General features: G+C 34.5%; 1 protein-coding gene across 5 annotated transcripts in view; it reads left to right on the forward strand.

The window, feature by feature from the left end:
* The window catches only part of SCYL2 (SCY1 like pseudokinase 2), a 76231-nt gene extending 57749 nt beyond the window's left edge, over window positions 1-18482 (forward strand). For 4 of the 5 annotated variants that reach the window (XM_037023052.2, XM_073213686.1, XM_073213685.1 and 1 more), the window contains 8 exons: window positions 1093-1206; window positions 3877-4009; window positions 7363-7481; window positions 11353-11453; window positions 12817-12883; window positions 13015-13107; window positions 14090-14209; window positions 15223-18482. In XM_037023052.2, coding sequence (XP_036878947.1) covers window positions 1093-1206; window positions 3877-4009; window positions 7363-7481; window positions 11353-11453; window positions 12817-12883; window positions 13015-13107; window positions 14090-14209; window positions 15223-15867 — 1392 coding nt within the window. In that variant the 3' untranslated portion in view covers window positions 15868-18482. The remainder of the gene's footprint in view (window positions 1-1092; window positions 1207-3876; window positions 4010-7362; window positions 7482-11352; window positions 11454-12816; window positions 12884-13014; window positions 13108-14089; window positions 14210-15222) is intronic. The other variant, XM_037023053.2, reaches the window with a different exon arrangement.
* The last annotated feature ends 4287 nt before the right edge of the window (window positions 18483-22769 follow it).

Genomic DNA, 22769 nt, shown 5'->3' on the forward strand with positions numbered 1-22769 from the left:
ATCTGGTAATCAGTTTAAACAAATAAAATACTTCCTAGTATTTTGATAACAGATTCTTAGTAATCAATTCATTTCCATCTACCTAAAAATGAATGTCTTTAAATTTACCAAATATTGTCAATAACTCCTTCCCTGATACACATTTATACTTTCATTTTCTTCATAAACTGTTCCCCTGTGCTTTGCTTGTAAGGGTCATTCTGCCCTTGTAAGGTATCAGAGATGTATATTTTTCAGGCAGTTAGTTCTCAAGCCATTTTTTTGTTCTTTTCCTTATGTCATTTAACCCCCTTGTCCCCAGTCATTCCCCCCTTTTCTTCTGTTATCATCATTCAGATTTCTCAGTTCCAGCCATTTATAATATGGTGCCATTTGTTAAAAAGAATGTTTTAAAATAACTTTTTTCTGTTTCTGTGAGTTATACTTAAGTTTAAGTTTCAGAGTTGGAAATACTTAAAATAAAAGGGAAATTAAAATCCTCTCTCAGAGATGCTCATAGTTAATATTTCCAGATATATCCATCCAGTCTTTTTTCCTAAGCCTGTTGACAGACACGTATACATATATATTTTAAACATTGGGATTATATCTTACTGCTTTTTCTCCTCAATATTATTAAATGATTGTTTAAAATGTATTTTTAAATGTTTGTATTATATTGTATCATATGGATATATGTAACAGCTAAGAAATTCCTTAAGAGGAATAAATTTACATGACTCTGTGCTTGGTTTTCCCTTATGGTGAAAGGCAGTAAAACTTAGATGTTCCTGTTTTTAAAAATAGATGAAGAAATTTGTTATCAGGGCAAGAAATTAGGAAGAACACCAGGGAATTTTGGTACCACATAATAGTTACATAACCTGGCATGATTTTGAGTCACGTCTTCTGAGCCTGTTTCCTCATCTGTAAAGTGGACGACTGATAACTATTCGTTTTTCAAATAGTTGTTGAAAGGACCAACTAATGTAACATACATAAAAATTAATTGCAAGCTGTGTGACAAATTAGCCATACAAATGCGAAGTGTTTTTAATATGAGAGAAAAGGTGAGAATCTTTCCCTAAGACTGATCTTATTTTTTTTAAATAGGAACTCTGTCTAAACATCATTCCAACCTTTGCAAATCTTATAGACTACCCTTCCATGAAAAATGCTTTGATACCAAGAATTAAAAATGCATGTCTACAAACGTCTTCCCTTGCTGTAAGTTATTGCATATTTTTGTTTTTCACTTCTCATTGGTTTAAATCTTTTCTTATTGTTTAATAAGCCTTTTATAGTTCATGTATTTTTGTCTTGGCTATAGGTGACCTATACATAGCACTATAAAAGGGGGCAGTAGCTATATATAGTTTTCCCTGAAATATAATTTTATAATATTGCATTCCTGTACCTTACCTTTGAGTGCTTCAACAGAAAACTTGAAAAAATTTTTTTCTTAGTCTTTTTCTGCTTTAATTCATGATTTATTTTGTTGGTAGTTTAAAAATAATCATGAGAGTTTAACTTGGTGTACAAGTCTAAAAATTTTTTGAACAGCTCCCTTTTATAGACTGCCTTTATTTTCAGTCATCTCTAAATTTTTTCATCCCACCTTAAGTTGCCTACTTTCAAAAAAAGTAAAGGGCACAATAAAACAATAAATTAATAAGAAAACAAGTCGGTGGGGGGTTAGTGGGGGGGAAGATAGTACTAAAAATCTAGGCCAAGTGTAATTGCTTCCTTGTAATAAAAATTTTAACACTAAGTTACTTGGTAGATGAGGTAGAATAAATACACAAAGGTATTGCACTAACTCCTATTGGTGTTTCCAATCTTTTCTCTAACACAAAGCCATAAGAATGTATCCCACTGATACTTCTTTGTAGAAGTAACATTGAATACTCTATTCAAATAGCAGCATTAGAAAAGAGGGAGAAATGTCTTTCCTTTAGTTCTTTATATTGATGTTTGATAATGGTCATATTATTAAATATGCATTTTGTAAAGATAGTCCTTTTGGAAATCTCACCCATATTTATTTGGTGAAATGTAGACTTAAATAAAAATAAATAATTGAGCTTTAGAGAATTATAGGCAACAGTAATTTAAATGATATGATTTTACCTTATAGTTGTCTAATCCATTTTAGTTCATGTTTTTTGGTAGAAAGGCTCTGAGATGGAAAAAAACTACCATTGTTTACTAAAATGAGCAAGTATGGAATGAAGTCAAGAAATCTGAGTTTTTATTCTGCTCTGTTATTAACTGTTCCTTCCCCTTGGGCAAGTCATTGTACTTCTTGGAGTCTCTTTCTTGAATGTTAAAAGGATTTGAAATGCAGTCCCTTTCTCTGAAATTTTCTAATTTTATGGTTCAATTTTTAAAATTGGTAATAATATATAGCTTAAAATTAAGTTTTCAAAATGTCCTTAAAAATTGCATAAGCTTTAATTTCATGGCAGCATAAATTTATTTTAGCATACATTTTGTCAAAGTACATGTTGGAAGTTCAGTTTCTAAGTATGTATGCAGAGTGAAATGGGAAGCATGGATATTTAAATTAAATGATCTGTATTAATGTCCAGGGTTGTTTATACCTCTTTTTAAGATCTAACTGAGCCTCTAAAGGCATGTTGTTTATAAGGAGTTACAGTGAATATATTTCAAAGAGTAATTCTGGAATGATTTGCATTTTGTATACCACATTAAGTTCTCCTGCCTTTAGAGTAGCAAATATGAGTTCCTGAATCGCAGTCATAGACATAGACCTCCAAGGTTTAAAAATTCTAACTATGAAATTCCAGAAACATGAGTCCTGAGTTACATTTGTATTTCAATACTCTTTCCTGAAAATGTAGAAAAATAAATTCTACAGTTAGGTGAAATGCTCTAAGACTCTATTTCTTCTTGACTTATATGACTAATATTGTACACATTGTAAAAGAAAATTAAGCCAGTATTTCTGGTTTTTACACACACACACACACACACACACACACACACACACACACACACACACACACACACAATATGAATTTGGCAATTCCTTTTATAAAATGACTTTAAGAGCAAGTTTAAATACCTTTTTGCATTTATAATATCCCTAGTGTTTGAATTTCAGAAAACAATTCCACTTTATTTTTCAGAAAAATTTTTTTCTCTTTCTTGGAAGAAATATGGTGCGTTTTTAACCAACTATATTGTTCTCTGCTTTTCTTAGTTAACTTTTTTTTGAAAACCAGGGTTTTATTGCTGTTATGATCCTGACTCAAAGTATTATATCTTAAATTCTAGCTAAAAAATAGGGTTTGAAAAAGCAGAATAATCAAGTGACTATTAAGTAGAATTTTGAAAAAAAGAGAGTTCTTAAATATCACGTTTTAGTAGCTGTATTAAAGATATATTTAGAAACAGAAGACTTTATGTAGAACAAATATAGATATTGTTCACATGTCATTAAAATGTTTATTTAAAAAATGAATTGAACCTGAGTTAAGAGAAAAATAATGGGGGCCCAGTAAAATTGATCTCTTCATGGGAGAATGTTTGTCCTTTTTATATTTCAGATGTCCCCAAAGAAATACTCTTAGTAAACACATAGTACAGCTTCTCAAATCCTAATCACTTTATTTACAAGATACAGTATTGAAGTACTTTTACCTTTAGCTAATTAGTGTTCTAGTAAAGCAATCATAAATTCTTCCTGAAACAAGTCAGGGCATTAATAAATACATGACTTTCCTATAGTAATGAGGAATAAGAGCTTTTATACCTACTTTTATTCTTGAAATTTTAACATTTATCTCCATGAAGATCAAATTTACACTTAAATATTTTGTTCTAGATTGCAAAGACTTTAAATGACTAATGCACTTTATCTCTTTTTAATAGGTTCGTGTAAATTCATTAGTGTGCTTAGGAAAGATTTTGGAATACTTGGATAAGTGGTTTGTACTTGATGATATCCTTCCCTTCCTACAACAGATTCCATCCAAGGAACCCGCAGTCCTCATGGGAATTTTAGGTAGCTGAAAACTTAATGTTATATGAAACTACTTTATCATTTTACAGGCATGCAAATGAATTTTCCAATCTATAAAAGTATTGTACTTGCCCTTTTTGTAATAGCATTTAATAGTTGGAGAATGTTGGGATAAATGCCACGATGTAACTTTTCTTTGTGTAAATTTTAGCAAAAGCAGCAGAACCTTGACATTTACAAAGGAATAAGACATTTTGGAATCCTAGGTTCACAAATATCATGATAGCATATAGTTTTCCCTGTAAAATGGTACCAAATAGGAGAGGCAAATAAAGCTACTCGAAATACTGATATGAGTCTTAATAATAATACCTGATGTTTATTTGATTCCCAGTTTGTAGAAGGCACTATGCTGAGTATTTTCTCTGCATGATCTTATTTTGTCTGTTCCAAAACCAAAGGGGATAGGTATTCTTATTTCTGTTTTACAGTAAGGAAACCAAGGCTCAGAAAGGTAAAATAAGTTATTCAAGATTACACAACTGATAAGTGATAGAGTTGGTTTTTAATTTTGATATGTTTTACTATTAACCAGGATGTTTCATTGCTGAATGATGTGCTGATGAAATCTTACAGTGCATTCTATTCTGTCAGCATAATTACAAATTAATTCTGTCAAGAAACTCTGATATTGTATATAAATAGTTAAAGCTGTGAAAATCCTATCTGGAAATGGCTGGGGATCTGCTGAACTAATAGGAACAGACATAGCTGTAGAATCACAAAAATATTGGCAAGTTCACTTTTTACTAAATTTGAAGTTCTTCGTTAACTTTGAAGAAAAGCTGTTACTCAGCCATGTATTTTTGACACCTACTATATGGTGCCTGATCTATACAGTCTTCAGTAAATACTTGCAGGAAGTCAAGAATAGACCCACAGACCAGTTGGAACAGAATAGAGACTCCAGATATTAACCCAAATATATGGTCAATTAATATGCAATAAAGGAGCCATGGATATACAGTGGGGAAATGACAGCCTCTTCAACAACTGGTGTTGGCAAAACTGGACAGCTACATGTAAGAGAATGAAACTGGATTATTGTCTAACCCCATACACAAAAGTAAATTCAAAATGGATCAAAGACCTGAATGTAAGTCATGAAACCATAAAACTCTTAGAAAAAAACATAGGCAAAAATCTCTTGGACATAAACATGAGCAACTTCTTCATGAACATATCTCCCTGGGCAAGGGAAACAAAAGCAAAGAACAAGTGGGACTATATCAAGCTGAAAAGCTTCTGTACAGCAATGGACATCATCAATAGAACAAAAAGATACCCTACAGTATGGGAGAATATATTAATAAATGACATATCCAATAAAGGATTGACATCTCAAATATATAAAGAGCTCATGCACCTCAAAAAACAAAAGGCAAATAATCCAATCAAAAATGGGCAGAGGATCTGAACAGACACTTTTCCAAAGAAGAAATTCAGATGGCCAACGGGCACATGAAAAGATGCTCCACATCGCTAATCATCAGAAAAATGCAAATTAAAACCACAGTGAGATATCACCTCACACCAGTAAGGATTGCCACCATCCAAAAGACAAACAGCAAATGTCAGTGAGGATGTGGAGAAAGGTGAACCCTCCTACACTGCTGGTGGGAATGTAAATTAGTTCAGTCATTGTGGAAAGCAGTATGGAGGTTCCTCAAAAAACTCAACATTGAAATACTATTTGACCCAGGAATTTCACTCCTCAAAATTTACCCTAAGAATGCAGGATCCCAGTTTGAAAAAGACATATGCACCCCTATGTTTATCACAGCACTATTTACAATAGCCAAGAAATGGAAGCAACCTAAGTGTCCATCAGTAGATGAATGGATAAAGAAGAGGTGGTGCATATACACAATGGAGTATTATTCAGCCATAAAAAGAAAACAAATCCTACCATTTGCAACAACGTGGATGGAGCTAGAGGGTATTATGCTCAGTGAAATAAGCCAGGCAGAAAAAGACAAGAATCAAATGATTTCACTCATATGTGAAGTTTAAGAACAAAGAATAAAACTGAAGGAACAAAACAGCAGACTCACAGGACCCCAGAATGGACTAACAGTTACCAAAGGGAAAGGGACTGGGGAGGTTGTGTGGGAAGGGAGGGACAAGGTGGGGAAATGGGGCATTATGATTAGCAGACATAATCAAGGGGGTGGGGGGCACAGGGAGGGCTGTACAACACAGAGAAGACAAGTAGTGATTCTACAGCATCTTACTATGCTGATGGACAGTGACTGTAATGGGGTATGTGGTGGGTGGGGACTTGATGATGGGGGGAGTCTAGTAACCATAATGTCACTCATATAGTTGTAGATTAATGATACCAAAAAAGGTATATAGGTCAACAAGTAATTTATCATGGACCTCTGTAGACATAGAACTTTTGGGATATGGTATGAAACTTTTGAGCTCAAGGAAATTAGTCATGTTAAGAAGGAGTTGGGCATAGTGGAAAGAATTCTAGCCCAGTTCTGACTGGAGTAACTTTGTTAATTCCTGGATAAACTGAAAAGTTTCTTCAATCAAAGGAGGAAAAAAATAACATTATTATAGGAGTCTTGTGAGAATTCAGTGAGACCACCAAAGGGAAAGCAATGAGCATAGTGCCCAGCAAATAAGCATTTAGTAGGCATTCAATAAGTTATTCTTTGCCTATATAATTGAAGTGTACATAAACAGGAGAATAAGAGGAAATGGTGTGTTCCAAAGCTATGGATTATATACAAAACATAACACAAAAGCATTGAGAGGATGAGGAGCAGATGTGCTCAGTTCACCAAATGAAGGCTTTTTAAAATAGGTGTAACAAGCAGAGTCTTGAAGTTTGAATAAATAGGTGAGACACAAGGGAAGGATTGTGTAGAGTTGAATTAAATTATTAAGGTCCAAACATGTTGAGTCTGATTGGTTAAGGAAATGAATAAGATGTAGGACCTATATTTACAGACTTTGAAATAGATGTCTCAGGTTTGAGTTGAGAGTGAAATTTATATTCAGATGTTTTCAGATAGAGACACATTGTGTAACCTTACTGCTGCATTGTAAGAACTGTACCTAGTTCTTATAGGCGGTTAATGTCACACTATCATTAAATGTGCTCTTAAGCCAAAAGAATACAGAATAAATATGTCATGGTGTTTAAATCCAGACTGATGATAAAGCTGAAATTATCCTGATCCATATATAAGAACATTTTCATTCTAAGCACTGGTAAGGAAAAATTTATAACTATACTGATTATCAAGAGATTTCATGTAGATCCTAATTTATTAATTTGTGGTGTTCAATATAAAATTTGTCTCATTGTTTTCTTTCAGGTATTTACAAATGTACTTTTACTCATAAGAAGTTGGGAATCACCAAAGAGCAGCTGGCTGGGAAAGTATTGCCTCATCTGATTCCCCTGAGTATTGAAAACAATCTTAATCTCAATCAGGTGGGAGTAGTTTTGTGCTTTACTTAGCTTGCGGTTTTCTTGGCATTAAATAAATATATTGTGTATAAATATTGCTAAAACAAGGAAATATATGCCACAGAGTTGAAAGAAGTAAGTTTGCAGATTCAAAGTAAGGAGGTAGAAGGATGGATTATTGAAACTCTTATTGGGAGATAGTAAATGAGCAGAATGTTTACAAATGTGTAGGATCTGGGACTGTTTCTAATTTGGGGCTCCAAAGTGGACATGAGCAAAGAAAAAATTAGTGTGATATGTCTGGTATATGTTTTCATTATTTATTGCTGTGTAACAAAGCATCACAAATTTGCTGGTTTATAAACAACATTCATTTATGATCTCACAATTTCTGTGTGTTAGCCACGCCAGGGGGGAATGAATTCTCTGCTCCGAGTTTTTCACAAAGCTGCAATCGAAGGCCAAGGTCTCATCTGAAGGCTCATCTGGGGAAGGATTTGATTCTCAGCTCACTTAGAGGGTTGCTGGCATAAGTCAGTTCCTTGTGGGCTATTGGACTGTTTGGGCCTTAGCTCCTAGCTTCATGGACCTTTCCAACATGGCAACTTGTTTCATTAAAGCCAGAAAAAGACAATCTGTTAGAAAGGTGGAAGTTACAGTCTCTCTTACTGTAAATAGGGAAAATGACCTCCATTACCTTTGTTGTATTATATTGGTTACAACCAAATCACAGGTCCTGCCCATTCTCATAGATAGGGGATTACACAAAGGAATGAGTAGCAGAATGAGGAGATAACCGGGGACAATTTACGGCCTATCTGCCACAGGGAGTGAATAATCCAGTTTGAGAGATAACCTATAATATAGTAGGGGCATCATGGGAGAAAGATAAATTGACACTAAAATAGGTGGACTTTAAATGCCTGTCTGTGTTAGGTATTTGAACTCTCAGGATATGGTAAGTGTTTGAACAAAGGAGTAATGTGTTTAAAGATTGTAACAGAATTATCTTTTGGCATGCCTCTATAAGTGGTTATCACAGCTATGTGCTTATGTGTGATTCTTCCATTTTAGTTTATTCTTCATTTTGTTCTCAGCATTTAATGCAGTTTCAGAAACAAAAATACTGAATTGAGAGGAAATTTGAGGTACAGAGTTATGACAAGATTTTTTTTTCCCCCCACCAAATGTGTTCAATGAAGTGTAGTGGAAAGGACTGGGAAGGGTTACTGTCTAAGAGTGCCAGAAATGGATAGGCAGGCGAGATTTGGAATTAAGGTTTAAATTAATTTGGAATTAAGCGTTTAAATTAAGGTTAGGATAAAGGATTAGATTAGGATAAGGAATTAAGGATTGGAATTAAGAGTAGTACAGAAAGCAGAAAACTGGGAGTTAGGCAAGAGAGCTTTTATTATAGTGGGGAGTGCTGAGTGAACAGTTTCAGAGTTAGATAAATTTGTAAAATTAATCAGATCTAAAATTTCATTTGAAGTGGTAAGGTAAGCTCCTGAAAGTTTGTGTCCCTAGATTTCAAGTTTTTGGCTTCATAGTTTCTTCAAATCTTAGATGGTAGGATTGAAGTTTTGATTGGCAAAAAGGGAAATGGGGAGTATTAGGGAAGAATGGGATGATAATATGCCTAAGCTTCAATTTTTGGTCATTTCTGTTCTCAGTTCTCATATTTATGATTGAGGGTGTTTTTAAATGTTCCCAAATGCTAATTTTGGGATATTAATTCCATTTGAAATGTGGTCTTAATTTTCTTCAGCTTTATGGTTGATTTTTTAGGGGTCTGTTTTCATCAACAAATACTTTGAGTCATATCTTATGGTATTTTACAGTAGTTAGCATGGGTGTTGTCTGCTTTGCTGTTCATTTCATGGATAGGGTTCCTAATTCAAGACTACCCTCTTCTGTCAGTTCTGATTTAAAATAATCTACCTGTATTTGCATTATGTCGAAAAGATAAAGTAACTCAGGAAAATACATTTTTAGCATTTGATTAAAAAACAGCAAAAACCACATAGCAATCAAAACACAGTTGCAACTTGTGTTGGGGGAGTGTTCCTAAGACTACTGGCAGATTTACTGATTCACTAGGAGGGCTGACAGGCCTCAGAATATCATTGTATCCATGGATATGATTTATTATAGCGAAAGGATATAAAGTGAAATCCACAGAGAGAGAAGGCTCATAGAGGAAACCAGGCTCAAGCTTCCAGTGTCATCTTCTGGTGGAATCATACAAAATGTGCTTAATTTCCTGCACAGTGAGTTGTGAAAATATATGTGTGAAATGTTGCCAACCTGGGAAACTCATTAGAGACTCAGTACTTGGACTTTATATTGGGCACTGGTCAAGTAGGACCCTCTGCTGAGCATGTACTCAAATACCAGAATCCCAGAAGGAAAGCATCTGTTAAGCATAAAACATTCTTTGTACAGTTTAGGCACAGTGAGTCACTGTCATGGGTAAATGGTGGGAACCCACCTAAAATCTGAGTTCCTGGAACCAGCCAAGGTCCAACCCTGCAAGCAGGCCTTTCCAGGGATAGCACTACAGGCTTACTGTGGTAACTCTTCTGCACCAGCTACATGCTACAGTATGAATGAATCTCATAAATGTAATTTTGAGCAATGAAGCAAGACACAGAAGAGAATTTGCTGAATGATTCCGTTTATAGGATGTATAAATAGATTCAAAAGTATACTGCTAGAAGTCAAAATAGTGTTTTACTCATAGGATGAAGCGGGGGAATGATTGGAAGGGGACACAAGGAAACTTCTGAGCCACTGCATCTGTCTACTGGTTAAATTCTGTCTACTGGTTGTGACTTTTTTGAGATATGCATTTATATATGTATTTTTCTGTTAGTATGTTGTAGCTTACTAGAAATTTAAAAAAAAACAGAGTCATGGTAAATTGCTAAGGAAATATGCCTTTTAGTATTCTCATAGTAAGACAAAGGATAGATAAACAGTTGATAGAGAATGGTGAGAGTCAGTATAATGTAGAAAAGAACACAAGCTTTGGAAATAGACTTACAATGAATTCTGATTCAGCCATATAAATTATAAGTATCTCTGAGTAACTTGCTTTCTGAGTCTGGGTTTCCTTATTTCTAAAATAGAAATATTAAAAAACCTACTTTGAAGAGTTATAAGGATTAATAAAATAGTGTACCATATGTTTAAGCAACAAGCACAAAAATATAGTTACAAAATTAGTGGAGGGGAAGAAAGGAGTTTTTAGGTGCTTCCTGTAATATATGGTGTTACTCAAATACATGGTTTATGGTGATACTGAAGTACCATAAGAATTATCATTTAACCAAAGTTGAACTGAAGTTTCAACTACGTTGTGACATGGTGTTAGATATGCTTTGTGAACTTTTTCTAATTATTTGTAAGTTAGATTATGTACATTTAATATTTCTACTATTAGAAAACCATCAAACATTTTAGAAAACAAGATTTATTTTATCCATTTTTATGGAATCTGAATAAACAGTAATTTTATGCATTATCAAGTGGATTGTTACCAGAAATACAGAAATTCAGATGGTCAATTTTGGCATTCTAGGAAAGTCAGTATGTAATAATTGCTGGAGATGAATTTATATAAGACCCCTGAATAATAGCTTAAGACAACTCAGGATATAGAACTCATTAAGACATGTTTTCTGGAACTTAAAAGCCTCATGAACTGTGTTACCACCATACAAAGATACTGTAGAAGTCTACTGTGACATACTGAGTTTAAAATACTATTCTTGTGATGTCAGTCCTATGAATGGCTCATATTTCAATAAAAATAGTGTACTATGTATCTTATTAGATTACTTTTGTTGCTAACTTGAAATATTATAACCATATCAATTTCTTCTTATACCAGTTCAATTCTTTCATTTCTGTCATAAAAGAGATGCTTAATAGATTAGAGTGTGAACATAAGACTAAACTGGAGCAACTTCATATAATGCAAGAACAGCAGAAGTAAGTATGTTGTATGTGAACTGCATGTGGACCAGGCGTGAGATTAGAGTGATCTTATGATTGATTTTCTGAAATACAGACTACAAAAATTGATGGTTTCAATATGACCATATGTAAAACATAAAAAAATTTTTCCAACACATCAAGTGGAACTGAGTTAAAATAGAATGTTGTTGAAATTCTAATGTCATTTCTGAGTACTAAAATGTAATATCATATAATGTCAGCATTTTCTCTACATAAAGAAAATTCTGTTTTTGAGACTATCTCTTGTCAGCATTAGCCACTAGCATTGTATATTCAGGGGACTGATCCCCAAGCACACTACTTACAATATTTTTCAAATCTGTGATATCTTAGTGTTTTGATTTCTCCCTTTCTCTTTTCTCTAACCCAAGAAGTATTTATAGATAGTCACTTCATACATAGTAGCACAACATCCATCTCTTTTCTTTTATTTTTAGGGATAATTTTTAAATTGTTTGCAAAATGTTAGTATTCAAAGGACGAAGGGAAAGGTGAAAATTATTCACCAGAGAATGCCAGTTTATTAAAATCACATCTCCACTATATTCTTTGCCCCGGAGAAAAACAAATGATTTTGAGGTGCTGTCAAAGTTTAATCCTGAGCCAACAGACATCTGAAAATCAATCAGTAAATTGGTATCAATCATGAGCGTAGTCCCCAAATAGGAACTTTTTAACTTCTGCCCCAGAGTAAGATGAAGGCTTGTGGGAGTAAATATGCAAAGTATAGAATTATGTGAAATAGTCCTTTGTGCATTCTAAGTATTCTGTGATACATATATTTATGATGTTTGGTGGATTGACTATTAATATAGGAACCCTGAAAAGTAATTTTTAAAAATTTCTGACAGATTTTTAATATCTAGTATTTGTACTTGAGATGTAAATGAACCTTCTCGTTTTCTTTTTCCTATCTAAGTCGTATGTATTTTTCAAGGCATAGATTTGGCCCACATCCTGGTGATTATATTGTTAGAATCACAGATTCTGAACTTAATCAGATTAAATTCCCCATATGGTACCTGGTCTCTCAGTGAACTATAAGCTCTCTGATGGTAAGAACCTTGCTTGCCTGGTTTTATGACACCCTGAGTAAATTCTCCAGTAAATCTCAGGTATTGAGTTTTTAAAAAAGCCTTGTGTACAGATACTAATTTTGGGGGCAAGCAGACATTAGTTGTAGTTAATAATGAAAAAGATTATGACTCCTTAAAGAATGAAGTTATAATTTGTCTAGGTTCTAGTGAATTCCATGTGGATGAACTATTTTTAGTATGAGTTTTAAAAATACGCATTTCTTTTTATTGCTTTGCTATAATTCAACTGTCTCCTGCAGATCTTTGGATATAGGAAATCAAATGAATGCCTCTGAGGACACAAAAGTTACAAATGTTGGTTCTCAGGTAAGACGATACTTAGATTATTTTAATTTTTGTAAAGGGTGCTTGATAATGTGCTTCATTTGATGGGCTTTTGATCTTTAGTAAAATAAATTTTTTGACATCATTCAAGCAGTTGACTCTTTATATTTCAGCAGATTGACAAAGTCTTTAACAACATCGGAGCAGACCTTCTGACTGGTGGTGAATCAGAAAAAGAGGATGGTTTACAAAATAAACATAAAAGAGTAAGATTCTTTACTGTTTTTTTAGTACTCATATTGTGGGACTTCCTGTAAACTACAGATTTTTGCTAGGAAATACTATTTAGCATCCTAACAAGAAACATTGTTTGATTATCTTCATGAAATTTAGAAGTTATCCTTGGAACATGACCCAACCCATGTTGAGAATAGATACTTAAGAATTTTAGCTTCTTCCCTTAACACTCAGCCTCCTACATGTTAACATTTCTGGGTTGTCTGACTCCTTTGTCTTTTCTGCTGCATTTTTGCCAGTTATACCATTGACAGATTCCACTGTGTTTCTTCTCTGCTTCTGATTTTGAATAATAAACTATAAAGTGGTACTTTCCAATTAAACTGTTGGTTGGCATCCAATATAAAAAATAGATTTGAATTTCTGCTGAGGGCAATTTTCTTCTTTTCGGTCAACAAATATGTGTACCTATATGTGAAAAGCCAGTGAGCTACTGGATACTGTTGTTTACAAATTTGTAAGAAAACATACTCTAAGCTTGTAGTTTAGCGAGGTAGTAAGAGAAAAAGAAAAATGCTGAATTTGATATATATATTAACAGTGAACGAGACTGTTTACTTCTTCCTTAGCTTTTTGGTTAGTTCCTAAAATATTTTTGGAGCAAGGTAGATTAGAGTTGAATGACAATCTCCTATTTTATAAAATGAAATCACCTATTCATATTCTCATTTTCTGGAAAAATGATTCTAATGAATGGTTTAAAAATAATAATTTTTCATACTAGAAATATTGTAGCACAGATCCTGTGAGCTTCTGTCTAAAGTTAAATTTTACAATAATTAGAAATAAAACTTAACTGTGGCAATCACCAATGCAAGAGGAGTTTGTAAACTATTTGGTATTGTCAAATAGACCAAAACATACTTCACACAAAAAAAAGAACTCTTCTGTTTTCCAAGTGGAATGATGAAGTTGCCAGTTGATTTTTCTTTTTTTTTTTTTTGTTTTAAGGCATCACTTACACTTGAAGAAAAACAAAAATTAGCAAAAGAACAGGAGCAGGCACAGAAGTTGAAAAGCCAGCAGCCTCTTAAACCCCAAGTGCATACACCCATTGCTCCAGTCAAACAGGTCAGAGTTCATTTCTGTTACATAATGTCAAGCATATTATACTTTAGGAGTAAATATAGAACTTAGTCTACCTATTGTTTTGCATGAAAATGCATTTCAAAGAATACCTTAGTATATAGTTACTAACAAGTGTGGGCATTAAGAATTTTTCAACAACTCCTTAATAGCCTCCTCATATATATATATACATATATACTGTTTCATGATAGTGCCGTCTTACCAATACAGAGGAAGCTAGATGAACAGGGAGGGTTTCTTAAAAAATATTAGATCTTAAAGGTACTAAATCAACTCTGTTCACTTTGAAAAGATCAGGAATATTATATTCATACGTTTATGTATTTTCAAGCAAAAAGTAACTTTCAGTTAGAGTCAGGCTTGTAAATTGATATAGGCATACTTACCTTTATGTCCAACCAGTATTTATTTCCTACGATGTACCAGGCACTCTTCTAGTTCCTGGTGCTATGGCATTGATTAAGGTCCCTGCTTGTAGAGAGTTCATACTTCCTGGTTTCAGAAATAACTTTATATTTAAATTATTTTTTTGTTACCTCTTAATCACTAAAATTTTTGTGGGACAAGAAAAAAAGAAAAACCTTTGTGGGCTAGGAGGCAAATTAAGAACATTTTGTATATAAGAATGGAGAAAAATTTCCACAAAACTTTGATGAAATTCAAAATATAAAAATTATAGAGTATCCTTTTTATAATACAGATCTAAGGAGAAGAGTGCATTTCTATTTTGGGAGACTGGGGGAGACATTTCATTTTTCATTTAATTGGAGTTCAGAGTTAATGTTCCCTCTCATCAAATTGATTGCAAATGTTTGTCAGTAAAAACCATACAAAAATATGTGGTAGGCCGAATTTGCCCTGTGGGCCGTGTTTTCTGACTTGGTGTAGACTGTTGAGCTTAATTTTACTTTGTCCTTTATAATCTATCAAATGTTTAGTAATTATAAAGTAATTTGAAATTCTTGGAGATAAAGTAATTCCGTCATATTTTTCAGACTAAGGACTTGACAGACACATTGATGGATAATATGTCATCTTTGACCAGCCTTTCTGTTACTACCCCTAAAATTTCTGCTTCAAGTACCTTCACCTCTGTTCCTTCCGTGGGCCTTGGCATGATGTTTTCTACACCAAATGATAATACAAAGAGAAGTTTGACAAATGGCCTAAATGCTAACATGGGCTTTCAGACTGCAGGATTCAGCATGCCGGTTAATACTAACCAGAACTTATTCAGTAGTCCAAGCACACCTGGAGTGACCAAGATGACACCGGGAACACCTTCCACTTTGCCAAACTTCAGTGCTGTGAGTGTTCCTCCTGCCGGCGCAAAGCAGACTCAACAAAGACCCACAGATATGTCCGCTCTTAATAATCTCTTTGGCCTTCAGAAACCCAAAGTTAGCATGAACCAGTTATCTCAACAGAAACCAAATCAGTGGCTTAATCAGTTTGTACCTCCTCAAGGGTCTCCAGGTATGGGCAGTTCGGTAATGGGAGCACAGATGAACATGACAGGACAGTCTTCCTTTGGTATGCAGGCTAACCCTTTCTTTAACCCACAGACCTTTGCACAGCCGCCAACTACTATGACCAGTAGCAGTTCAGCTAGCAATGACTTAAAAGATCTTTTTGGGTGAGGTGTCTCGCTCCTATTTTTGAAGGATTACTTCTTTTCAATCATGGGTGAGCTGATTTATATCTTTATATAGTTGGCTTGGAGGAACTACTTCTGTGGGAAAGTGAATGGTTCTCTGACAGAAAACACCTGTTTCCATGCCAGCATAGTAGTTGTAAGGACTCCTTAACTACAGTTGAGTTTTTTAAAGCATTGAGGATTTTTTTCCTCTTACCATCTTCTCTTCAGGTTTTTAAAAGACCCCAACGCTTACCAATCTTAATGAGAAAAAAAAGACACCTGAATATCTTGAATAGCAGAATTTTTTAATCAAGTGTTTATTTTGGCTTGTAAATCTTGGTGTTATTTAAAAAATCGAGTTGGTGGTAATTGCAAGTGTCATCTATTAAATACTACATGGTACACAGTTGCTCTTCAAAAGTCATCATTCTTGATTTTAATATGTGGAAGATCATGATGCTGTATTGATTTGTTTGCGTTTAGTATGACAGAGAGAAAATGATAACCATAACAAAAAGAATCAGGTCACTTGCTTTTTCCAATCTTATTTACTTCTGAGATAAACTAATGTTTAGTACAAAAGACCAAGCAAACACTGCAAAATTTAACTTAATGTTGATTTCATTGTTTGAAACTTAAGGCATTATTAACCATCTTAAATGCAAACCAATCATTGTAAATTATATTTAAGCATGGTCTGCCTCGAATAGTAATGTATTTTTCTGCATTCACTTGGGGACATTTACACTTTTTTCCTACCATATCACAGATAGAAGAGGTATGTACTGATACTTGACAAAGCCCTCTGGTGTGATTCTCTGACTGTTGCCTTCATATTTCATTTTGATTTCAAACTTCTGAGGTTGCAGCATATATTAATTGCATTTCGAGAGGAGATTTGTAAGAATTAAACTATATTTAATGAGTAAACTTTTGAGATTTCTTCTGTATTGTTTCAGATGTAATAAACTTTACTTCTCTAAAAATGAGCAGTTTTATCTTCTGGCTACCAACAGATTTTCAGTTTACCATGATAAAGTCTGATCTCATCAATTACTGCAATTGAAGTTAAATTTTTTTCTAGGAAGTTCAGGAATCATTTATTTGAACATTTTCATCTCTATAATAAGCCATTTTTAGGAAGGAGAAAATGAATTCTTCTGCCAGGAAACATACTTTATTTTTCAAAGTCTTTCTCTGATTTTTTTTAAAATTTACTGATTATTCAACTCAGAGCTTTATGCTATAAATGTCAGTTGTATTTTTTTAAATTATATTTTACCATTATATAGCTTTAAAGTGATCTTTCACAGAACTATTACATGTATTAGTTGCTGCCATTGAGTTTGTGGTTTTTAATTATCTGAAACTGGCAATCATTTAAAATATATCATATGTTGTAGTGTGCTGATACTAAGTTGATTCATTGAAATACATACGTATATATACATATACACACTAAATATATACATTGAATATATGGTACTTGGTTATAAAATGTAATTTGATGATAATATTGCTGGCAGCATTCAGTAAGAGGGAGAGTACTTTAAAAAATAAAGTCAGCTTTACATCTGGTTTCTTTATGAGCTAAACATTGTTACATGGTTTTAGAAAAAGGACTCAGAAATGCTGAAGAAACTTAATCCAAGAAATGAAAGGCACTAGGATGATCAGATGCTTTTGTCAAATACATTAACACCTTGGCCAGATTATCTGTCTTGTTTGTAACACAGTACTTCTCTTGAGAAAAGTTTTCATATGGAATAAAATTGCTTGATGTTGAAGAATTTTTCTTTGTAACAGTTCAGTAGTCACTATTTGTGAGGAAATTGTTTTTTTATTTTGTAAAATGCCGTGATGTTGGTGGTGGACTCCTAATTAGAAGGAAAGCATAATATAACATATGATTTGAACTTCTAAATATAAAAATAGATTATTTGAGAAAGTATAATATGTAATTCCTAGGTCATTTTCACACCTTGTAATATGCTCATTCATTGAAGTAGTGGTGCTACATTTTTAGAAAATTCTTCCTAAACTTTTTTTTTCTAATTTCTTGAAGGTATTTTATTTAAATAATTTCCATCAGTTGAACTGTTACCATTGCCTTTTTCTGTTGAGAAGTGCTTATGAAAAATAGTGCTGCGTTTAGGCTTGTATTTCTATGTGAACAACATTTTCAGAGTTGTAGGTCACCTTAAAATTATTTCAGATATTGACAGCATTAAGTCCGTTATGCTTAGAGTAGAAAATTGGTAGATTAAAAAAATAAAAAGCACATGTAGACAAAAATTACAAGAAAGATTCCCTTTTATTTGAATTGGTTCTTTATTCTGATACTAAAATGTGTGATCTATGTAGAGGATGTATAAAAGGAAATGGAAATAGACTATGTGCTTGGCAGGGTTTTGTTTGTTTTTGTTTTTATTTTGGAATTCTTATAACCATTTTCACCTTAATAAGTTAAGGAAGTAGGTTTTATGTGTTTGTTTAACCTGTAAAATACCTCACGTGGTGGCTTTTCCATATTAAAAGAAAAGGTATATATGGAAGTACCTGACAGCAAGCACAGAGTATACACCAAATAAATTACAGCTTTGATAAAACTTTCCATATTAAGTTGTGATTTCATGCTTTGTGATTTACTGGTCTTGAAATAATTTTAGAACAAAATGAATCTATAAGAATTCAAATTCTCTAGAATTTTCAGAGATTACCTATGTCAGTGGCTTTCAAACTGTAACTGTGACACTCAGTAAGAAAAATTATATCTTACATTGCAATCCAGTATATAAAATATATACCTGAAACCAAAGTTTCAGAAAATGTCTTTAATACATGTAGTGTATTCTGATCTTTTTTATTGTAGTCTATCAGAAAAAACTGGTTACAATCTCTGTAGGGATTTCATCAGTTTGAATGCAACTGAAATAATTCAGCCCTGTCTTCTCCACCCAGATGTAGAAACAGAGGGCCAGAGACTTAATGGCCTAACTCAAGAAGGTCAGAGCCAGGATCAGAAGCTAGATTTTTTTCTAGTCTGCAGTCTAATCCTACCATGTTGCATCCCATATATCCTTTATTGCATCCTGGAGTTGCTTTTGTTGAGACTGTTTTATGTCACAAGTATGTGTTCAGTCTTATTGGGTACCATAAATATATTGCAAAAATCAGCATTGACGAAGGGAGGGAGGTGACAGAACAGAAATGTGTATAGTCAAAATCAGCCTCTGGGCCGCTTCCCTGAACTGTGAGTGAGGAGGGCTGGGGGAGCCAGGTTAGCAGTGCTTGCAGGACCCAGACATGTACCAGAATTAAAGCATATAATCTTGGGTGGTGGGGTTGCAGTGGGAAAAGCCATTTCACCAAAATGGTTATTAGAAATGTTTTTGTCCAAAGCAGCCAAGGTGTTCCAGCCACTCAGGGATCATTTAACTACCTGGGGTGCAAGCCACATAGATAATTTAAAATTTTTTAGTAACCACATCAAAAAGTAAAAATAGATGAAATTAATTCTAAGAGTGTATTTCATTCAACTGAATAGAGCCAAAATATTATTTCAACATGGTATTGATACAAAGTTAGATAGCATAGGTGTATATGGAAGCTAAGTGGCCAAAAGAGTGAATTCTGGCAATTATCAACCTACTGATTCCCAGCTCCAAATTCATCCTTCTCTGCCCTGCTTGGTGATGATACTAGAACTGAACCCTGTAAACTTTTCTCCTTTGCCAGCTTGGCTGGATGTTAGGCCTCATCGACAGAGGGCCCTAAAGTGCTTCTGCAAAGTGGTAACACCAGAAGACGTGCTACTTGTGGGTTGTGGTTTTCCAGTTTTATTCACCATAGGAGCCCAGCGGCCCCCGAGGAGGACCTCCAGCTGTGCTCAGGTCACGCTCTCCCACCCTGGCTGTCGCTTTGGAGCAGTTCCAGTGGGCTGCTTCCATGGCAACTCACCCATCCCTCAGGCAGCTGTCTCCCACCCTGTGGCCTTCCTCTGACCACTGGCAGGTTGAGGGTGCCCGTGGAAACCATACCCTCCCCAAAGAAGGCTGGTGCTCAGCTTGGGGGATTGAGATGGAGAAGAGAGCCTCTTCTAGCTTTAGTTTCTTAATTTTCTTCACTTTCTCTTAGAAGTGGTAGTAGCTTTTTTTTTTGGCAACTGCTACTTGTGTATTCCTTAGAGTCTTTCTTTTTACCCGTTTAAATAGTTGACCTACCTTCTACTAGTTAACAATTATTTAAATTTCTTTGTTGAAATATCTGGTGTGGTTTCAGTCCCCTGACCTCACCGTCGCTACTAGACTCCTTAAGCCATTTGAAGCAGTATTATATGATATGTATTTATGCTGCTAGCCAAAACCATATGGGATTACATGTACCTATTCTATGTTAAAACTTTCTGCAAGTTCTTTGAAAATGTGCCTGTAATAGAGATAGTGGCTTGACTAGTCTACAAACATTGATGCAGTTTCAATTTTTTATCTTTTCATTTTTTCTACTTTGTGGATGTGTTCCTTTGTGGTGGCCTAGGTTGCTTAGGAAAGCTACCCTTTGACTTTCATATTAAATGAAATGAAATTGAGACTAATATCTAGAGTTTGAATGTAGAAATCAACATTCATGCAGTTCTCCTTCAAGTCTATGTCTTTAAGCCTGCCAGTCTTTCTAAATGCATTGATCAAATGAAAGTCCAATATGGGGCATTTCCACAGGTACAATGGAAGCATATGGAGTGCATGAACTTTGGAGTCACATAAAGTTGGGACTATTTTTTGTATGTTATTCAAAAACGATAGCATTTATATATATTCATGTTAAAAAAATATATATATATATTAGCATGCTAAAATTAGTAGCATTTATGGTCTATGGAGGTGGGGTGAGGTGCTTTATACATTTGTTCATGTGTTGAAACAAAACCGAAATTGTTTTTAAGATCTTGTCTCTTACAGTGGGTACTCTTCAGATCACTTCTGTGAAGAGAGAGAAAGGCCTGTCACTGAGACAGTCGTCTGTATTCCCAGCTCCAGTGATTATGTGGACTTGCCCTTAATCAGCAATAGTATGTTACCCTGGGTACTAGTCAGAGGACAGCCTTTAACTCTTGATTGTCCAACATTCAAAAATCTAACTTGAGAAATGCCTATGGAGGAGGCCAAAAATTGAGTAATCCATGCATTTGTCTAGAAATTCTTAATGTAATTAAGCCCACAATGGAGATCTTTGTGCCCTTTTTTGGACACACATCAAGTTCCTTTACCACACTTAACTTTGGACTATATTGTGAAACTGATATTCATGCCAGGATGACACAGGTTCACTCCACCATGCAATTGCTTCTTTGAGGACCCCCAGGAGAAATTCAGGTTTCAGTTCAGGAGTGAATGTGCTTCTAAGCACTAGTTTGCCTTTACCTCTTGAAGTCTCTGAATAATGAATGTAACAAATCACATATTAGCAGCTGGGAGGTCCAGCCAATTTTCAGTCTACCTGTGGCAATTGTGTAGGTTATTAATAGTATGTGTATTTTAGTACTTTTGGCTTCATCTGATTTTTAATTTCTATTTCTCCTTTGATTTCCTCTCTTTTTAAAAAGTTTCACATCATGTTCTTAGAAATCCTCATTTTGGAATAAGGTACAGTATAAATAAATACGTGGAGTGAATGAGTTTAAAGATCTAGTCTCTTACATTAGCTGACAAGAATAAGTTTCCCCAGCTATTAAGAGAATGTTCACGCCTTACAAACTTATTAGAACTAAATGAAGTAAAAGTGTGTAAAGGCTCCTGACACATGGTAGGTGCTCAGTAGATACCCTCATCTTCCTTATGGTGGACTTAAGTCTCTAAAATAATCTCTGCTTGAATGAAGAACAGATAGTTCACCCAGCATAACTTACATACACTTTTCAAAAAAACAAACCAAAAATGGGTTATAGGCTTGGCATTGTGAGATTCTTAGGACACAAACAGTACTGAGATATAGACCTTGCCCTCAAGGAATTTACACTGCAGTTAATAAATGTAGCTGAGTAAGCCAGATAATTATAGGACTTTGAGGTACATGCTGTGATGAATCTACAGGTGAGGCTAGGGGAGCATGGGGAACACTTCAGAGGAGACGGCATGAGCTTGGCCTCATGTGGAACCTTTTTAAATTGTCTTTGATGCTATGAAACAATTATTTAGGAATCACATTTTCCTAAATTAAGCTAGACACAGTGGGGAGGGGAATAGATCAAGTAACTCCCAGGGTCCTTTTAAGTTTGCAGATTATAGGAAAACAAATGAAGGAGTCTGGTTAAATGACTTTGATTACCAGAAAATGTGAAATTAGCCTTGGCTGCTTAAAACCTTTCCTATGAGGCAAAGTCAGGGATGACAGCAAGGTGAGGAGCAAGTAAGTCAGCTACAGGCTTGTTTTTTAGCTAATTTATGCTTCATTGAGTATATCCGAAATTTAAGATAGCACACAGGCTCAATAAAAGTACACTGAATAGATCTCTTGTAAACAGTGGTGGCTGGTTTCTGGGGAAAAAAATGCCTGGCATAAGTGGATATAGTCTGTAGACTACCAGAAGATGTCACTGTTTCTCAAGTAATGACCCATCACACTGGCCGTTTCGCAGGTCCATGTTTGAACAAGCTGTGACAGATTGGTAAGAATATTTGGCTTCTGCTACTGAATTTATGAGAAGGACAAGACCTCACAAGAAATAGTTGTCCAAGGTGTATAGGACATTTTGATTCTTGATGCCCCAAATATAAACCCTGTTCCCTGCTCCATCTGTGCTTTTGAGAAAAGTGAACGTGATGAAAACTTGCATTATGATGATGAACTGCATTTACTAAATTACTAGATTTCGTAGGTTATTTTGGCCTTGAACACAACCTAAGA

This window comes from Manis javanica, chromosome 10 (genome assembly GCF_040802235.1).
Source record: "Manis javanica isolate MJ-LG chromosome 10, MJ_LKY, whole genome shotgun sequence".
NCBI lineage: Eukaryota > Metazoa > Chordata > Mammalia > Pholidota > Manidae > Manis > Manis javanica.